The 19,877-nt window shown below is 37.0% G+C and overlaps 1 protein-coding gene across 8 annotated transcripts in view; it reads right to left on the bottom strand.

Annotated features, from left to right (window-relative positions):
- Positions 1-19,877, bottom strand: part of ptprda (protein tyrosine phosphatase receptor type Da) — a 922,653-nt gene that overhangs the window by 190,713 nt on the left and 712,063 nt on the right. For all 8 annotated transcript variants that reach the window (XM_077229653.1, XM_077229654.1, XM_077229660.1 and 5 more), the window contains one exon: positions 2,087-2,232. In XM_077229653.1, the coding sequence (XP_077085768.1) occupies positions 2,087-2,232 (146 nt within the window). The remainder of the gene's footprint in view (positions 1-2,086; positions 2,233-19,877) is intronic.

Below are 19,877 nucleotides of genomic sequence, written 5' to 3'. Positions count from 1 at the left end.
TCAGATGCCCCAACGCCTGTGAAGAGACGACTCGACGCCTGTGAAGAGACGACTCAAAGCCGGCGATATGTTATGCCATAAATTAATACTTGATTAACTAACTGTATTTTTCTATGTACATTTCCGAAATGCAATTTCTGTAAAGCTGCTTTGAGACAATGTGTATTGTGAAAAGCGCTATACAAATAAATTTGAATTGAATTGAATTGAATTGAATGTAGTGGTTGTTCGATATATATTTTTTAGGCTTTCTAACCCCCAAGACTCAAGTAATCTCTGCAATTCTCCATCTGTGATCCTTGGAGAGTCTTAAGCCACTCAAACTTTCCTCCTTACCCTGCATCAAGGCAATATAGACACACGTCCTCTTCTTAATTATTGCCCTGATGGTCAAAATATGGATTTTCAAGTCATAGCTAGACAATTTCATGATCCTATTCACCTTGGTGTGCTAAAAAAAGGTAAATATTAATGGGTAAAAAATTCTAGGGGTGCCAATAATTGTGGCCAACGTGTTTTGTAGAAAAACATTAATTTCATAATGTGATTCCCCCCCTTTGATCAGATTTACCAGGGGTGCCATTCAGTCTGACCACCACTATATATGTATGTGTGTGCCTGCCTCCGTATGCGTGTATATATATATATATATATACACACACACACACACACATACATATGTACACACATATATTATATAAACACAAACTTTTATGTTAGGAGATTAATGTTAGACAATTAATTGATTTGACAGCCCTAGTTTAAAGAGATAGTAGTAATGAGTAAGTTGCATGGGTGAAGGTGAAGACTTTGTTACGAATCGAAGGTTAGCATATTAGTTGGCTTGTTAGTATTGTATAGCATGTAATGAACGTTGATAAGATTTAGTTTCTGCAGGCGAAAAGGTGCCATATCAGCAGATAAGCGTCCATAGATTAGTGGCCGCATGTTAGCCGAACAGAAGAGGGAAGATGGTGGAGCTGCAAGATGACGCAGAAATTAATAAAAATCTTATCAGTGTTCAGCTGTGATGCGTTTATCATGCTGGGCTGCGGTGGCAATCCAAAAACAGATAAATAAACATACAGGATTCAGGCACGTGAGACGAGAGAACATGCACTGAGAAGCAAATGAGACGCTTATCAGAAGAGAAACAAAAGCTACAAACTTTTGGGAACAAAGTGCATTTCATAAATGCAAAGCATATGCTTGATGAGAGAATTTGATCCATCATTTCTTCAAATGAAGGTAATTTTTTTGATCTCTTGCTATTGAGATCAAGAGCCGGATTCACAAAACAGATATAAACTTTTTTTTTTTTTTTCTGTTTTCATTTTAGTTTTAAAAGATATATATTTTTTCTTATTGTATTAGGGTATTTTTTTATGTCTATAAAGTGTTTTATTAATTTTCATATTTGTTTTAGTTGTTGTTGTTTTAGTATAAAAATAACTAAATGAAAAATGTTCTGATAACTAGTTGAAAAATATATATGGTTTTAGTTTTAGTAAATTAAACGAAAGTTCAAATATTTTTTCTTGCCATAGCTCATTCAAATTCTTGAAAATAATGTTACAATAATAATAATGATAATAATAACTAAAAAAATAACATTAATAACATTAAAAACTTTACAAAGATATATCCAATAGAGACCTCTTTCTTATTATAATTGTGTAATTGTGGTTTCATTTTCAGCAGCATTTCAAGCTAGTAGAGACAAAAAATAAAATACAAAATGTTCATGCTTTTACAGATAACACCAATGCCTGTCATTTTATTTAAAACAAATAAATATTTAAGATGATCTTAAATATTGATAAAAATATTCAAGAACTTCTTAAGACTGTGTTTTTAAGTATTACACTTAGGAACATTATTTTAATCTTCTCAGGATTTATTTTAAGAACTTTTGATAAAGAATTTTGTGAATTCGGCCCCAGGCCATGAGCAATCATGCACATTTTTGGTGTGAGAATATGAAATGTATGGGTGTGGCTGAAGTGGTGGGTGTGGTCAATGGGGGCGTGGTTATCGTTAGCATTCACTTGTCGAGCATTTTACATCAGAACAATAGACCTAATACCTCAAAACGCTGGTTGCTCACTCTCTTCCCCTTCTTGTTCCACACGATTTTGGGCCGTGGGTCACCTGTGGCCTGGCAGATGAAGGAGGCAACACCGCCCTGAACACCCGTCTGATCGTTCGGGGTTCTTAAGAACTTTGGTGGCGCTGAAAGAGATAAAGCAGAAAGATATGTGTTTATACAACTGATTCAGGCGAATTATTGAACAGAGGTCAGAGTTTGTGTGCTTTGCGCTCTTGGGGCGAGACATGGTTATACAACACAGCAGTAAATGAAAAAAAAATTCAATCAAATGAACAGAGGAAAGATGTGAAGATAATCCCATGTACGCAGAAGGCAGCTGATGTCGCAGAAATCAGACTCATAAATATAAAATGCCTCCGATTATTGTTCCTAATTTTGTAAAGTACTGAAGTTAAATTTGCCAATATTTACTTAGAAAGGGTTTACTTTTTACTTTTTTACTTTCCCCCTGGTTAAATTGGTATTTTATATATTATGGAAGCTTGTTTCCAACATGAAACATTTTTATAATAATAATAATAATAATAAATAAATAAATAAAATATTTTATCTCACAATTCAGACTTTTTTCACATAATAGCCAGTTTATGTCTTACAATACTGAGAAAAAAGCCAGATTTGGCAATAACAGACTTGCAATTGTGGGGGAAAAAAGTCATAATTGCAAGTTAAAAACATGTAGTTGCAAAAAATAGTCAGAATTGAGAGTTTATTTCTCGTAATTCTAACTTTTTGGTTACACTTTATTTTAAGGTGTAGTAGAAGTAGTTACATTGTACTCAAATGAGTACTGAGTAATATTAATTAACTACATGTACTTACTATAGAGTTACAGTTAGGGTTAGGTTTAGTGTTCGTTAGAGGTCGACCGATTCATCGGTTTTGCTGATATATCGGTACCGATAGTTGATTGTTGGAACTATCGTCATGGGCAAAAATCCACACCGATTGTTTTTCAGGGTTGCGTCCATTGCTGGAGCGACTGTGAAGGTGCGCAGTCATTACACAGTACGAGAGCGCTGAGAAGAGACTGCTGGCATTATACAGAGCTAGATCGGCCTCTAGAGGACAAATAGCAAACTATCACTGGCTGAGTTGTTAACACGCAGCACAGAGAACGCTGACACTTCAGACGCGCATTTAAGACACCGACGGCGAAACGGTATGAATACAGAACACTAAAGTACCTATTGCCATATCATTATAAAGTTATTAATTTGTTGACTAGATGCTGCATCAGCAGAGAAAGAACAGCAGTTTGCCATCGAGGCTGTGAGGACACTAACATTAGTAACTAAAGCGGTTAAAACAATGCGACAAAAACACACGCAGACCTGACCCAATTTTTTTTTATGGCGCAATTGTTACCATCTATTTGCATTAGTTTATATCCAGCTGATCACTTTCATGCATTCATTAGCTGACGAAGTTGCATATTTAAAGCTAGTGACGTGACTTTTTTATCACTACAATACATCTTGTTTTGATTAGATAATCATCAAGTGTATGGAGGACCAGCTCTACCATATTTAAAAATAAATACAGAAATAAATAAATGCTCAATAAATAAATAAGCATACAATTAATTGCCCCAAAAAATACAATAAACATATAAATGTAGGTAGAAATTAAATTATACAGTGAGACATAAATGTATATATCTCTTAATTAGCTTCGTTATTTCGTTAGCTTCGTTATTCACCTTTGTAATAATTACCTTATTTATTTATGTGCATGTTATAATATTTTTGTCTGTTTTATTCTTCCTTTGTATTTTTTTATCCTATTTATTTCTTCAATGCTATTTATTTCTGCCTGTCGCTTTTACATTTCTGTATGCATTTCTGCCTCATTATGCAAATGAGGAGGGGCTGTGTCTTAAGGGCTCAACTTCTGCCCATTGGTTGGTTAGCATTTTACTGCATCGGTCAAATCTACATGCCACCGGCGGCCAATGCGGCCACAGTCACAACAAAGATGGTTGCCTACGATGAAGTTGTCAGTGAGCTGAGGCATTTAGCAACTGTTTTTGGAAACAATGCTACCGTTATAAGTATTGACTTTATTATTTTTCGTTTGGACGCTCTGACAGAACGTGTGTTTCAGTTAGCGGCACACATGGACACAGATGTCGACAATGTAGTTTTCAGAATCTGGAGGAAGCGGATAAGCATATATCTGCTTATATGCTGCCTGTGGACGCCGTGGAAGGACTTTTACATGCGGGTTTGCCTGTTGGTGCCATTGCACCATTCCACGGCGTCCACAGGCAGCATATAAGCAGGGCGACCAGCTATCCCAGGTGTGTGATTAATGTTAGCGAACGAGTTAAGAAGATGGGCCGCTTTCTCTAGATTCTGAAAAACTACATTGTCGACATCTGTGTCCATGTGTGCCGCTAACTGAAACATACGTTCTGTCAGAGCGTCCAAACGAAAAATAATAAAGTCAATACTTATAACGTTAGCATTGTTTCCAAAAACAGTTGCTAAATGCCTCAGCTCACTGACAACTTCATCGTAGGTAGCCATCTTTGTTGTGACTGTGGCCGGTGGCATGTAGATTCGACCGATACAGTAAAATGCTAACCAACCAATGGGCAGAAGTTGAGCCCTTAAGACACAGCCCCTCCTCATTTGCATAATGAGGCAGAAATGCATACAGAAATGTAAAAACGACAGGCAGAAATAAATAGCATTGAAGAAATAAATAGGGTAAAAAAATACAAAGGAAGAATAAAACAGACAAAAATATTATAACATGCACATAAATAAATAAGGTAATTATTACAAAGGTGAATACATAAAGAAGCTAATTAAGAGATATATACATTTATGTCTCACTGTATAATTTAATTTCTACCTACATTTATTTGTTTATTGTATTTTTGGGGGCAATTAATTGTATGCTTATTTATTTATTGAGCATTTATTTATTTCTGTATTTATTTTTAAATATGGTAGAGCTGGTCCTCCATACAAGTGTTCTAAAATAGAAGCAAATAAAGTGAGAGACTATACATAGGCTATATACATATATACATAATATAGGTCTTTATTAAATTTGAATGGCCATCTTTAAGCATGACTCTTTGGAATTATATGAAATGGTAACACTTTACAATAAGATTCCATTTGTATCATTAACTAAGGTTAATTAAAAGTTGTAGAAGTATTATTCATTGTTAGTTTTTTTTATTTTCAACATTTACTAATGTATTTGAAATTGAGTTTTATTTCTTATTTTTTTATGTTATTACCTTAGTTAAAGTACTATGAACTAACATGAATGATAAAGGTACAATTGTATTGCTCATATTAATACATGCAGTAAAAATTTATAATGTATATTGCATAATGCATATAGTTCATGAAAGCTAGTTAATACATCCTTGTTAACAAATGGGACTTGCAAAGTGTTACCTATGAAATTTACACATGTTTCTAGATTATAGCTAATGAAACCTGTAATATTTTAATGTTTAAATTATTTTCTGTATAAAGTTCGTTCTGTAGAACTTCTCATTTTAATATACTCATATTTATATATTTATTTAATTTAGCACATTTCAGTTCAGCACTGTTTTAATTGGAGTGTTATGTTTGTTTTTAATACAGTATCCATTTGAAAAAATATCGGTTGAATTATCAGTTATTGGAATGTATGGTCAAACCTAAATATCGGTATCGGTAAAATCCACTATCGGTCGACCTCTAGTGTTAGTTACTTGGAATTTACTGCTATTACTATAGTAAATACATGTAGTAACATGTAATGTTTACCTTAAAGTAGTTACTGACTTTTCTAAAAAAAAAATATATAAACTCACAATTATGAGAAAAAAGTCTGAAAAGTTAGATAAAAAAGTACCTTTTTTATTTGTCATGCCATGGCGGAAACAAGCATCCATACTATTTGAATATAATTAGATTTTTTATTTATTTATAACAAGGGATCACTGTTCCAGATTCTGCTGTAATTACCAACATGCCAATCATTTTAAACAACATTATTTTTTTCCAGGGAAGTTTTTTTTTTTTTTTGTTGTGATTAGGGCTGAACGATTAATTGCACTTGTGATAATATCACGATATGATAAAACGCAATTTTCTAATCGCAAAGGCTGCGATAAGATATGCCCTGGACATGCGCAAGTAAATCACGCGGTATGATCAAACGATAACAAGGGATCGTAACAAGAGTTAACTTGACAACTGTACAGTACATTGACAATGGCCTCAGGCTCGACAGAACCAGAAACTGAAGGAATGTTAGTGTCAAAGAGGAACAGTACATCAGTCATGTGGAACTATTTTGGCTTTAAAAAAGAAGATGTTTCCCAGCGTCAGGTATTGTGGAAAACCTGCCTTGCTATATAGTTGCTACTTCACGGGGCAACACTACCAACCTGTACCAGCACCTAAAACACACCACAAAGCGCTTTATGATAGGTAATCCAAGTATTCGGCAAGGATCAGTGACCGAAATGTTTGAAAGTGTTACGCCATATGAACGCACTTCAAAATGGCACGCAGAAATCACCCAAGCAGTACTGCCCTACGAAGGCAAAAGACCTCAACTCGCTAGAGTGTGGAACTGAGAAAAATGACTTTAAAGATTTTTAGTTGTCCCGCCAAATGAATTATAGGTAGGACACTGAAAATCGGGGAATTAGATGATAATGCAAATTATCTACATAAAAAAATCTTGAGCTCAAACCTGACCTTTGACCACTATTTTAAAGTTACTGTACTCTGCCTTTGTATTGTCAGCAAAAAGTGGGAAGTCATGCCGAGGCAAAAGGCAGTAACTTCCACATTATCAATATTTGGTTGCTGATCACCATTAACAAGATCATTATAGCAACACCTGTATAAAATCTAGTGATCATGGCATTTATTTTGTATGATTTACAATTATCTACTTATTGCTATCCTGTGTTTTGGTTGCATTCTGGTGGCCCCATTAATAGCTTACATTAGACATGACAAAATACCTCCATAGGGGTAAAGAGTATTTTCAAGTGGTACCGAGTGGCATAAAACTTGTTAAACATGAGTTCAAAATGATCACGATAAAACAGATCCTAGCGCACATTCGACCCGGAGACTGGTTTATAGCAGTGGATCTGAAAGATGCATACTTTCACAGGCGCATACCGGACTACCTAGACGACTAATGCATTTATACCACAACCTTCTGTATTCCGCTTCTTTTCAGTATGCTGTGGTTTCAGCTGTCTGCCCTATTATTGTGCTTGTGCACTTTGCTCGTCCCCCGGATTTATTCCGGACGCTGTGATTGTAGGCTATGTATAACCTGCTTGTAAAAGCTAGACTGATGTTGTATGCACCAGCACTTCATGTTGTACCTTATGCACCTTATGTTGTAATGCCCCAATATACCCTTGTTGCTTAATAATTATCACTCCCTGTGATATATTAGTCCGGCGTCGACTCGACCGGGTTCAGGGTGGTGCTGAAGGCGCCGGTGAAGTTTTGGCACTCTGCCAGCTAGATGCATGATTGTTTCAACCAGGTCCGGTATCCGAACTGGGTGAGGCGGGGCTTTAGTTCTTTGTTGTATTCACCTGCTATGACGTGAAACATTTTTCTGTCATCTCTGCATATATCCTTCGCGATCGTTATCGCACGTTTGTCGATGCGGGTTCAGACCATACTAAATGTTCTAACTCCATTAGTGCAGGACAAAGCTCTAAGGACATCAGAAGACAAGGACTGATGGCAGCTGTACAAAGTATCTACACAGGCTACTTCGTAATGTAAATTTTAATGGAGAGTAAAACAAAGGCAGACCACCGTATAATCTGGTAGGTAGCATTATTTGGTAGAACGCCGGCACCGTAACTTCATATTGACGCGCGGCTAAAAAAAGGCAGAGTACCGCAACTCAAGCGTGAGCGCTCCAAAACAAAGCCAAAGAGCCGTAACTGGTGTTACGGTGTTCTGCCTTGGTTTCTCATGGGCTTTTGGAAGTTACAGTTAAGACAACCGATTATTTTCTTGAAAAAACAACGGATTTGACTCAAGATACTTATCCACATGATAAAGGAGGTCTTGAATGTGCCAAAAATATAAATAACTAATTTTCGACCAAAAACGAAGTTATGGTCTTTTGCCATTGCACGGCAGAGTAGCCCAATGCATCGAGAAAGGCATGATGCCCGTCAATATGGTGACCTAGCCTGGGTTCAATAATTTGGTAACTACACTGGATAAGAGGTGCAGCATGCCCTCCCCCACATATTTTAGCCAGATCTCCATACCGATATATATATATATATATATAGTTTTTTACAATTATTATATTGGGTTAACTTTGATTTACCTAAATATTTTCAAAGAGGCAGGTCATCATTTTTTTATTATTATTTATTTATTTAAAGACTGTCTAGCAGTTCACAGATTGGCGTTTAAAAAGTGCAATCCGAATGTTTATATATGATGTTTCTTAAAGTGAATTATCTGAAAAACTGAGTGTGGTAAAGCCACAGATTTTTATTTTTTATATTTATGTTCTGATGTTTACAAGATTGGAAGTTCAAATATATTATTGTGATTGAAGTAGTTAAATAAAAATGTCATTCATCAATTCATGCATCACCTTAACAGATAATTCATGCATTATCATAACAGAGGTCTGGCTTCCAGGAAAGAACAGTTTTCTACAGAAGACAAAGAGCTTAAAAAATAATCGCATATCGAATCACAATCGCAATATTGGTGAAAAAATCGCAATTAGATTATTTTCACAATTCGTTCAGCCCTAGTTGTGATGGAAATGAGCAGCAGCATGTCAGGAAATAAGAGCAATGAGATAAGAAATACCATTTATTTTAAGAGATTTACATCATGATCTGAGAGCAGCTTAGGTGTCATTAATAGAGCAGACGGTAAATGAATCCCAGAGTCCAAAATTAACACTCGCCAGGCTCCAAATGCAATAAAAACTGCAGAATGAACATTTGTCCTATAACTTTATTAGCAACTTAATTTAAAGCTATATAAAAAAAAACAGTCTGCCTCGCTGATGTGAGAAAAAGGAGCAATTAAATTAAAAAAACATTCAGACAGCTGAAAAACACCAGTGACTGACATAATTGAAGCTGTGTCAAGGTAAAAAAAATAGTGAAATTTTCAGCATGCACTGCAGCAGATCATTAAAAATATCTATCTGTAGGCAGGATATATATATATATATATATATATATATATATATATATATATACACACACACACACACACACACACACACACAAACACACACACACACACACACACACACACACACACACACACACACACACACACACACACACACACACACACACACACATACATACATAGCCATTTTGTGCATATTAAGTAATCATCTAATCAATAAAAACGTATTCTGATTCTGAGTATTTTAAACAATACTTTTATTACATTATTGAAATCTAATTATGTAATCCAGACTACATATAATCAGTTGCTACATTCACACTGTGTGTGAATAAGTAAATAAATAAAGAAACTAACACAAGTATATATGTATGTGCCTTAACCATTTATATTAGTTCTTTTTTTTTTATATTTCTATATATTTTAATTGATTTTTATTTCAGTTTTAGTTATTTTAGTCCGTAATTATTTCAAGGCAACATTTCTATTTTTTTTCCGTCTAATATTTATATTATGTCATTTAACAAAAACAATATTTAATAGTTTTAGTTAGCAATAACAACAACGGCACAGCCCTAGTATGATGAATTATCGCCATCTCTCGTTAAGGATGAGGCAAACCAGTTAATGCAGGATGTGACGTACGTATCCCATAGTCCATGTCTATAATTGGATCTGTGAGCAGGGTGTCACCACGACGACCAGGGGGATTTTACTGAACGATCCAAAATATCTGCCGACGACTGCCAACACCCACCCTGTCTCTCTCTCTCTCTGTCTCTCTGTACTTCAAAGAGCAGTTTTCTCAGCATGTAAATACGTAAAATCGTATCTTCTGCGGCTGTCAGGACGGGTGTCATACGATTATCTGTACACGCGCCGTGCTACCGTGGAATACGACATCAAAGATGCGGCTGTCAGTGAATCTGTTCTAATGGCGTTTGGGGTCGACAGTAAATCCCGCTTAAGAACTCACAGTGCACATCACCACAAGAACAGAGATTTTTTTTGCTTAAAACAGAGAAGCTGCTGCTGCTCAAATATGACGACACGTGTTCTGAACGTAATCGCACTTTTAACGTGATACATGAGGCTGTGAAAAAGCAAAAGGCAGAAGTGCGTTTAGTCTGATGCAGAAAAACTCGACAGATTTATGCAACAGCAGACTTCTAGTCTGAAAATGCACTAAAAAAAAATTCTAATGTGAATTTTCTTCTATTAGAGGGGATTATGGGTAATTCTGTACAGTAGGTACATGTACAGTAGGGCTGCACCATGATTTTTCTGATTACAATAGTAAAAATTGTAATAGTGTTTTAAATGTGATTAAAAACCAACTCCAAATGCACACAGTGGCTGTTTACATGCACAACTTTTGTTTCAATCGGACTGAATTCATTCTGATTGATGCATCTGAATGTAGTGTTTACATGAACGCTAAACTTGATCGGGTTAATGCGCGTGTTTATATGTCACAAGCTTCAAATCGGAATAGATTTTTTACATGCATACACTGCACAAATAGTTTCCCGCTGTTTGCGCATAATAACCATTCTCTTATATTGTTTTTTTATTAGTTTTAAACAGCAGACTTAATAGTTATCCATTTATGGTCATAATTTGGAGACAATGAGCATAACCGTTTTGCCGTGCTGCTCATATATAAATCACGCAGTAAAAAAGCTCCACTTCATAGGCGCTGAGTGAAAGGAGAATTTAAGGATGACAGGACACTCATTTATATGACACTTTATTCTACAGGACGTACGGCTCGTTTCGCACATCCTTACGCTATTTCTACGTCATTGCACATGAACAGTCCTTTCAGTTTCGATTTTCAATCCGATCAAGTGTTTTACATGTTCTCTCGATCGAATTAGAGCTCAATCAGACCAATTAGGTGTTTACATGAAGGCTTTTCAGTCCGATTGAGCCGTCAATCTGATTACTAACGGAGTATTTGGATGCATCAGATTATATATACTCAATTAAATCAGAGCTTTTGTGAATTTCCACTTTCAGTGTGACACATACACAGATAGTGATATTAACTGTGCTTTTGTTCTTGGTTATTTGATCAGGCTGCCAGGCAAGATTACTGTACAAAATGAGGTCATGTGACGGCTTGAAATGTTTTCTGCCTCCCTAATATTCCACTCAGCACATGTAATACTGCATGTTACTGCCGTCGTTACTTCCGCTTCATTCCTCACACTGGAAAAGGGCAGTTGTGTGCACTGCATTGTGGGATACAGTGAGCTCTGTGTGTGATGCAGTAGATCATTTGAGTATTTCAGAACTACAAAAACAGTCTCTGTCTATCAGAAAACATTTCTGTCTTTTCTCTTCTTCAAAAGCTAAGTGACGCGTTCAATTTCTCTCGCATGAGCTGCCCTGTATATGCTGTCTGTCAGAAACGCTTTCATGATCAGTCTGTCAAACTGCTCAGAAACAACTCTGCTTTAAAGATGCTGTTATCCTATCAAAATCACAAATACTTCAGCATTAGACAAAGAGTATTATTATATATCTAACATCATATCAACATGGCATGGAGATGATCATAGCTACAGTTAAAACACATGAAATGTATTTTTGTGGGAAGCCAAGTAAAAAAATATCATGCCATTTTCTCAATTTTACACACATTGTAATGTTGACTTTATTCATCAAACTCAACCAATCAACACTGTCAGCAAAGTTATTATAATTGTATATGAACAAATATCCTTTAATTTACAATAAAAACTGCACACCAGTTTATATTACAAGCAAAAACCAATTCTACACTTTATTTGTTTATTTTATGTGCATCTGTAGAAAATATATATTATTATTATTATTATTATTATTATTATTATTATTATTATTATTATTGCTAATAAACAAACAAACAAACTGTATTTGTTCCTCATTTTAATAACAGAATTGGAATTTAAAATACAATTAAAAAGAGAAATTAAAATAAAATTAATAATATATAAAATAAAACACACAATGTAAAAATAAAACTTAAAACGTAAAACATAAAAATAATTTCTTAATAGTTCCAGACCCTAATTGTAGATATAACTGGCAGATGAGCTTCATGGGAGTGTGTGTTAAACACATCAGATTTGAGCATTCAGTGTGTTTGAATGAACTCTGAGAACACTGAAAATCACCAGGATGAACAAATGAACAGAATATTTCACAACACCCTCCTGTCTGTCTGTGTGTCTTTATCTCAGAGAGAGGGATCGAGGGTCCTGGTCGAGGGTTCAGGTTGTGTGGGGCCGTTTGCTGCTGTGATTTCATTGGATGGTTATTTTTGGCCACCGCTTCAAACAGACAACATCACTTTAACACACACACACTACTGCTTTTACAAATAAAAGCAATAGAACAAATTAAAACAACAATAACGTTATTAATGCTCGCAAAACATTCCCAAAAGTGAAAATCTGATACAGAAAATAAAGCTTGTCACAGATGCCTTGGTACTGAAGTAACGGTACGTGTGACGTTTTGTATACGAGTATATGACAACATCACAGCTGCTTGGAGATGTTTGACCTAAACACGCTAAATATTGTTCAGTAACACAGGAGCACAAGGACTAGCGCAGGTGTCTGTCTGTTTGTCTGTCTGTCGGCTGCTTGGTAACCAGAGATGTCGCGTGTAAACCACCTCACGCTCAGGTGCGTCTGAGGAACACACATGTCATTTATGACTGCGCTTACAGATGAAACACACTTGTGTCTGCTGTGGACTCACAGTGTCCATACAAAATACATGACAAATAAACACTGGACATCAGAGGAACAGGACCGAAAACCATCCAAAACAGATTTGTTCACTCTCATCACTTAAAAAATGTGTGAATGTGATGTTTGTCTGTATGTGGATCTTCTCCTTTCACTAACGTCACTTTTCTTCATTATGTTTGACGTCTCAATGTGTTTGAATACTGGCATCAGCTGGTTGAATAAGCTAATGCTGGTGTGATCTCAGACTGGATTAAAATAAATATATATATATATATATATATATTTTTTTTTTTTTTTTTTTTTTTTAAGTACTTAACCTTTAGAAGACATTTATAATCAGGAGGTCAAACTAAATATTATATGGCTTATCTTTTATATTAATTGAATATTATTAACTAATGTTTAATGAGATTTGCAATATTTGGTGCATAAAAACAATTTAAAGTCCTTGATTTGTGATTTTGTACCTTCTAGCAATGAACAATAAATACAGCGCAATTCGATTGAAAATTGAACATAAATAAAAACAGGGTTTCAAATGAAATAATTAGTCAAAATGAAATTATGACTATTAAGACATTCACTGTACAACTGATATCTAACAATCAGTAGGAACTAGATACTCAGACAGTTAGTTTCTAATTATTAAAAATAAAAATATTTCTAAATATTAAAATATAATAGGAAATATATGCCACTTGGTTATAATATTTGAGTCTCTACTGTAATGACATTCAGTCATTTTTCAGTTTGATATAACGGTTTTGCAAATTTTCTGGTGCTGCTGCACACACACACACACACACACACACGCACTTGTGTGAGAGCAGCGTGACCTTTCACACAGCATTAATTTAATGGTGGGGTATGAGAATGTTTCAAGCTATTTTCACACCACAGCGACTTTATAACGGCCACAACAACATAAAATCTGCCCTGCCAGAGGTGACCGACTCACACACACTTGAGAGACACACACACATCTGTCTGTCTGTCAAATATCATGCGCAACACAAAAACATACAACACCGTTTTCAAATGAAAGACATCAAGATAAGTTTGGGTTGCGTGTGCCGTTCAGCCAATGGGTTATTCCATTAGGTAAATAATATGTTTCACAACTGATACATTTTGCAACATCGACACTGTTATTGAACTGAAATTAATCAATATTGAACTGAAGTGAATTGAGCTGAATGATGAGCACTATTGTCTTTTTAGAGCTGCTTTACAGTGGAATTTTTATTTATCTCATATTTGATTAAGTTTGTATCATTATTTTCCTGTTTATCATTGTGAAGCTGCTTTGAAACAATCTGTATTGTATAAAGAGCTATAGAAATAAAAGTAACTTGATTTATCCGCATCACCCGACTAAGATCAGTAGTGTAAGATGTAGACTAAAAGTGCCCTGACTCCCACAGTTCTTGTGTGTTTGTTTAACATGAAAATGAGGCTGACCTCAACAGAAGCTTGGCGTGTGTGTGTCTGTGTGTGTGTGTGTGTGTGTGTGTGTGTGTGTGTGTGTGTGTGTGTGTGTGTGTGTGTGTGTGTGTGTGTGTGTGTGTGTGTGTGTGTGTGTGTGTGTGTGTGTGTGTGTGTGTGTGAACTCCATATGGCTGACACTCAGCTAATGAGAATCTCTGGAGAGCGACAGCTCGTGGGACCTGAGCGATGATCTTTCCTCTGAGAGCAGCGTTTTAACGGCCAGATGACGACCTTCGATAAGAACGACATCATCTACTCGTGCGATTTGATTCATGAGGCGACCACGTCAACATCCGTTATCGTTGAATTCTCGCCGACTACCATTCCTGTGCAACTGACCTTCATTATTTCCATTCGGCCATGAGTAGCAAGACAGGCAGAGAGAAACAGAGAAACATTTTAATCGCAATAAGAGTCTCACAATCTCATGTTCTGCATTATGCTCTTCACCTGATAAAACAACAGATTCCTCTTATGCCGGGCTTAGTCTACCAGGGGTTTCAGGCCTATTTTTGCCCATTTTACCCCTCCCGACATTTGAAGAGAAAAAAATAAATAAACAATCTTGTCCAGGGCATTGGTCGGTTCCGATGTTCAGCCCAAATTATCTGGTAATGTGAAGGGGTTTACAGATCTCCCAATCTGTTCGTGTACACATCGGGGATTCCCTGCCAGTAGCAAACATGTTTGATATTTAAGGTTTTAAAATTGGGATTATTACGACTATGATTACGTCAGTACTTCCACAATAACCAATAAGAGACAAGTCTACAAGGAAGACCGAAGTGACGGAACTTTTGAAACAACAAGCAACTGTACGGGTCCAGTGGACAACGGAGATGGAGGAATGGCTGGTCAAAATGTGGTAATAACACGACTTCCTTTATAATGTTTAATCATATAATTTCCTACAGCAAGTTGCCACGACACAGTATCAATTTTGTTTAAGTCCGCATCCCTGTGAGATTACGTGATGTGCTAAATCTGGCATGATAATCTTAAGAATATCTTGTAGTGTGTGATGAGCCATGGTTTTAAAATTGTTGTAGGTTTGAGACTTGAAAGAAGAAAACAACCAGATTTCACAATCGGTTATGATTTCAAAACTCCTGTAGTCTGAGCCTGGATTTACAGAAGGATTTTGGACTCTGATTCACGCAGCGGGGTCACAGACATCACCTGCCTGATTCCCCAGGCAACAGTGATGGTCACTTCACAGCCCCTGCAGGTCTTGGCTCATGTTGAGGTATTGACATACGCCTCTGGCCACTTTTACATTCTGACATTTGTGTTCCTATCTTTACTTGATGTTCACTTAAAAGTAATTTTGAAAACGTTTAAACAGATGGCACAGATATGGATCAGAACAGATTCCCGTGAGACTTCAAATGTTACCAACACCTCTAACAATAACAGGACAACCTAATATGTAATTCTGTGTCAGTGTGTGTGTTTAGCTTGAGGATCTGGCCTTGAGTGTGTGTGTGATGGTTCATGGTTATCCCACAAGAGTAAACTAACTTTCTACTCACTAATATTTACCTCAACAGCTGACCATGGGATCAAGGACAAAGTGTGTGTACGTATGTTACACACCTGTTGCATTAGCATGTACACCCTACAGAATGTTCTGACGCAACATTTAGCATATATTTTTGGGTGTGGAAAGAGCCAGGTGAGTTAGAAATCAAGTCAGACTACTGTGAAAAGCATTTCTGGAAGCACAGTTGGACTCATCTGTCAATAGTCAACAAATGCCTAAGTTCAAGGGCAATGCAACAAATGCTGAAAGTTTCACAAACACTTGCATTTTTCCTCTATGCTCATTTTTAAAAGCATAAACACTTAAGTGCAGGTGCCCTAACCCCATCGACCATTTAGGCCTTATTAAGACCTGGTTCCTTTTCTCTATAGAGATACACTAAAAACAATTTCAATACAATTTGAACTAGCTGGTAAACCCAGTGAGCAATTTTGAACATTGAAAGATTATTGATACATGTTAGTCAGGAGGGATAGTGAATGCAAAGGTTCTAGTAAACACCAGGCATCATTAACTTACTGACAGCAGAGAATGGTACATAGATGTTTATGAAAGCTTTGAAGTAGGAGGGGGTGCTGGTCTAAGGAAGTCCTCAACAACGCCTTGAATTTGATGTTTGCTTCTACGGGTAACCACTGGAGCAAGATCAAGAGAGGTGTGAAATTGGCCCTCTTGGGATTGAAACCAGATTCACCATCAGGGCAGGTCTGTAGAGATTTAATTCTGTCAACAGAGCAATGCAGTGGAATGCATGACACAGCATGACTAGGCCATTGTTGCGATGTGGCCAGTGAAGTTTGGTTTTTGAGCCTAGCCGTATGGTGACGTTGTGGTTGACTGGCTGAGAAACAAGTTCTGTCTTTGCAAGGTTGAGCAGAAGGTGATACTTCATCCGACCAAGATGGAGACACACAATCTCAGATATATAAACTGGAATTGTAGTGTTTTAAGACTGGACTGACAGGAGTAGCTGCACAGCAGGTGTAGGCCAGGAGTAGCGCAGCGCAGAAAGTCTGTCTCAATGATTGGGTCCATTCAGGTTGTGAAAATGGAGAAGAGAAGGGGGCCAGGACCCTGAGGTACCTTTTGGTTATTAGATGGGACTCAGTGACAGACAGCAGGGTCATCTTAAGAAGCTTGGTTGTAAAAATGGCACATTTTAAAACAAACAGCAATGAATTCCTTTTCAATGAAAATGGAAATGTGCTTTGGTCAGGATGCAGATAGTTCTGAATAGATGCTTTAGAAATAGACATAATTAATTATTGATTTATCTTTTCTCCTTTCTATTCATTCCTGCTCTCTGTGAGAAAAAGAAATGCTGATGATTTCACTTGTCTTTTGTTCCAGAGAGTTTATTGGAACTGACCATGTGACCTGCTAAAGGAGGCTGGGATAGTCTGTTGATAAGAGCCTGTCTGATGCGAAAAGGTCCTCTCCTTGTTACGAGCCCAGCAATGTGTGTTGAATGAAATAATTTGTCAGAAATTAATGCCTTTCCAGGGCACATTTCAAAGAAAGAACCATTCCAAGCAGAAGAGCTCAAAAATAACTACTTCAAAAGAACCTTTGAAATTAATGTTTTTATGGGGTTCAACTGATGGGCACTTCACTCCCAAGAATCTTCACACTGCATCAGAAACTATAAGCCTGCACAAGGTGCAACGTAAATTAAGCCAGCTGCACTGTAGTAATTGATGGTATTATTATGCTGTTAATTATTTTGATCTATTATCTTAATAAAGGGAAGAAAAGTGCTTTAAACGAGGATAAATTCAAGTATAACGGAAAATCATTAGCCTTGCCTTTGTGAGGTGGTAACAATTGTTCTTTTCACTTACGTTCCGAATAGTCATCTTCTAAATGTAGAGGGAATAGGGCATAGGCATGATCACCTCTGATTAGAACACATCCAATTCCATACTTCCTCATAGTACATGATCTGCCTTCAGATCCAGAGCCTATTGTCACTTCCTTGTTTTGGTTAGAAGAACAAAACACACAAAAACGACTAGACAAAAAGAGAGAAGATGAAGAATTGGCTTCCATTTCATTCTTACCCTCATTTTCTCTTCTTCTCTCCCTCTGTCGTTTTTCCTTAGCCTACAGTCTTCACAGTTAGATTTATGCCATTTATCATGCTGACACTCTCCCTGTCTCTCTTTCCCTCCCTGTCTCTCTCTCTCTCTCCCTCCCATCTCTCTAACAAATGAGTCTCATCCTGTCTGTTTAGACACACAAACCTCTTCCCATGTATAACGTAAAGATGTAGGAAAACACTGGCTCCGCACACACACTGAAGAATGGTGTTGGTTTCGCTGAGAGGAGTTTCACAGATGGCGAGGGGAAGTGACTGTGTGAGGTGGCACAGTGGGACACATATACACAAATACTCGTCAGGACTACCAGAAGGGAGTGTGTGTGTGTGTGTGTGTGTGTGTGTGTGTGTGTGTGTGTGTGCAATTATAAGTATGTACGGAAGTCTTTTTATGAAAATGGTCAGAAAGGAGAAAAAATTGTCAGATTCAGGTTGTGTGTGTGTGTGTGTGTGTGTGTGTGTGTGTGTGTGTGTGTGTGTGTGTGTGTGTGTGTGTGTGTGTGTGTGTGTGTGTGTGTGTGTGTGTGTGTGTGTGTGTGCGCGCGCGTTCCACCTAACGTTTTGGAAAATCTACTTCGTGACTCTAAAAATGCTAAAAATGTTCACAATACTCTGAAAAATCAACTGTCCTCAGATCACAAGATCACAGTTGACTTGAAGTTTTGTGGCCTTCGCTGGTAAATGTCAGTGACTGTAGGGAGTCCCGTACATCATTTTCTCATTCAAAGAGCGCCCTCTTTGTGCATTCTGAATGCACTATTGTGGAGCTGACAGTAAACTACGCCTTGCATAGTCTTGCAGAATCCGATAAAAGTCACACCTACTGAAGAAATGTAACCTTGAACGCACTGGAAAAAGCATCTGGCAAATGGATTCATGTAAATGGCATTCATGTAGGCCAACCAGATCATGGCACTAGCAATGCCAAGGTCATGGGTTTGATTCCCAGGGAATACATTTACTGACAAAATGTATACCTTGAATGCAATATAAGTCACTTAAGGTAAAAGTCGCATCTGCCAAATGCATTCATGTGATGTAATGTAATATAACATCATGTGGCTGAGGTCCAACAGGACACAGTTTCCTTCTGCAATTATCACAACTGAAAATGATGAGTAGTGCCAGAACTTATCTCAACTAATCTGTGCAAACCCTACAGCAGACTATACAATTGTCCATTTGACACAGAGCCTAAAGCACCAAACCTGAGGAATGCAAACATTTGGGCCATCAGAGTTTGGCTTCAAGGAAATCTAGATTTGTTTAACAGCTCGTATTTTACCATCTTATCTGACAAAAGGGATCCATGTCTCAATATGATTAACAAGCCTTTAAACTGAACCACTGAAAAAGCATTACTGAACATTTCTTATTGTGATGTCACAGATGAAGAATGTCTCGTGCAGTGATTATTGTGTTTCGTGAGCAGTATTGAGCTTGCCGTGTTGAAATCTCATGAGAGTATTTACACTGCGATTATAAATCTATATCAAACAGAGAGAGGGCAATTTAATTACTGTCTGATCAATACATCTTGGATCTGGTACAAATGGAGTATGAACGAACACAGAGAGAGAGCGAGAGAGAGAGAGAGAGAGCGCGAGAGAGAGAGAGAGAGAGAGAGAGAGAGAGAGAGAGAGAGAGAGAGAGAGAGAGAAAGAGAGAGTGTTTGTGTGTGTGTTTTTTTCCAGCGATCGTCATG

The sequence above is a fragment of the Siphateles boraxobius genome, unplaced genomic scaffold (assembly GCF_051911475.1).
Source record: "Siphateles boraxobius isolate OS27281-9 unplaced genomic scaffold, OSU_SipBor_1 130, whole genome shotgun sequence".
Taxonomy (NCBI): domain Eukaryota; kingdom Metazoa; phylum Chordata; class Actinopteri; order Cypriniformes; family Leuciscidae; genus Siphateles; species Siphateles boraxobius.
The sequence above is the reverse complement of the archived record's forward strand: the minus strand, read 5'-3'. Positions and strand labels throughout refer to the sequence as shown.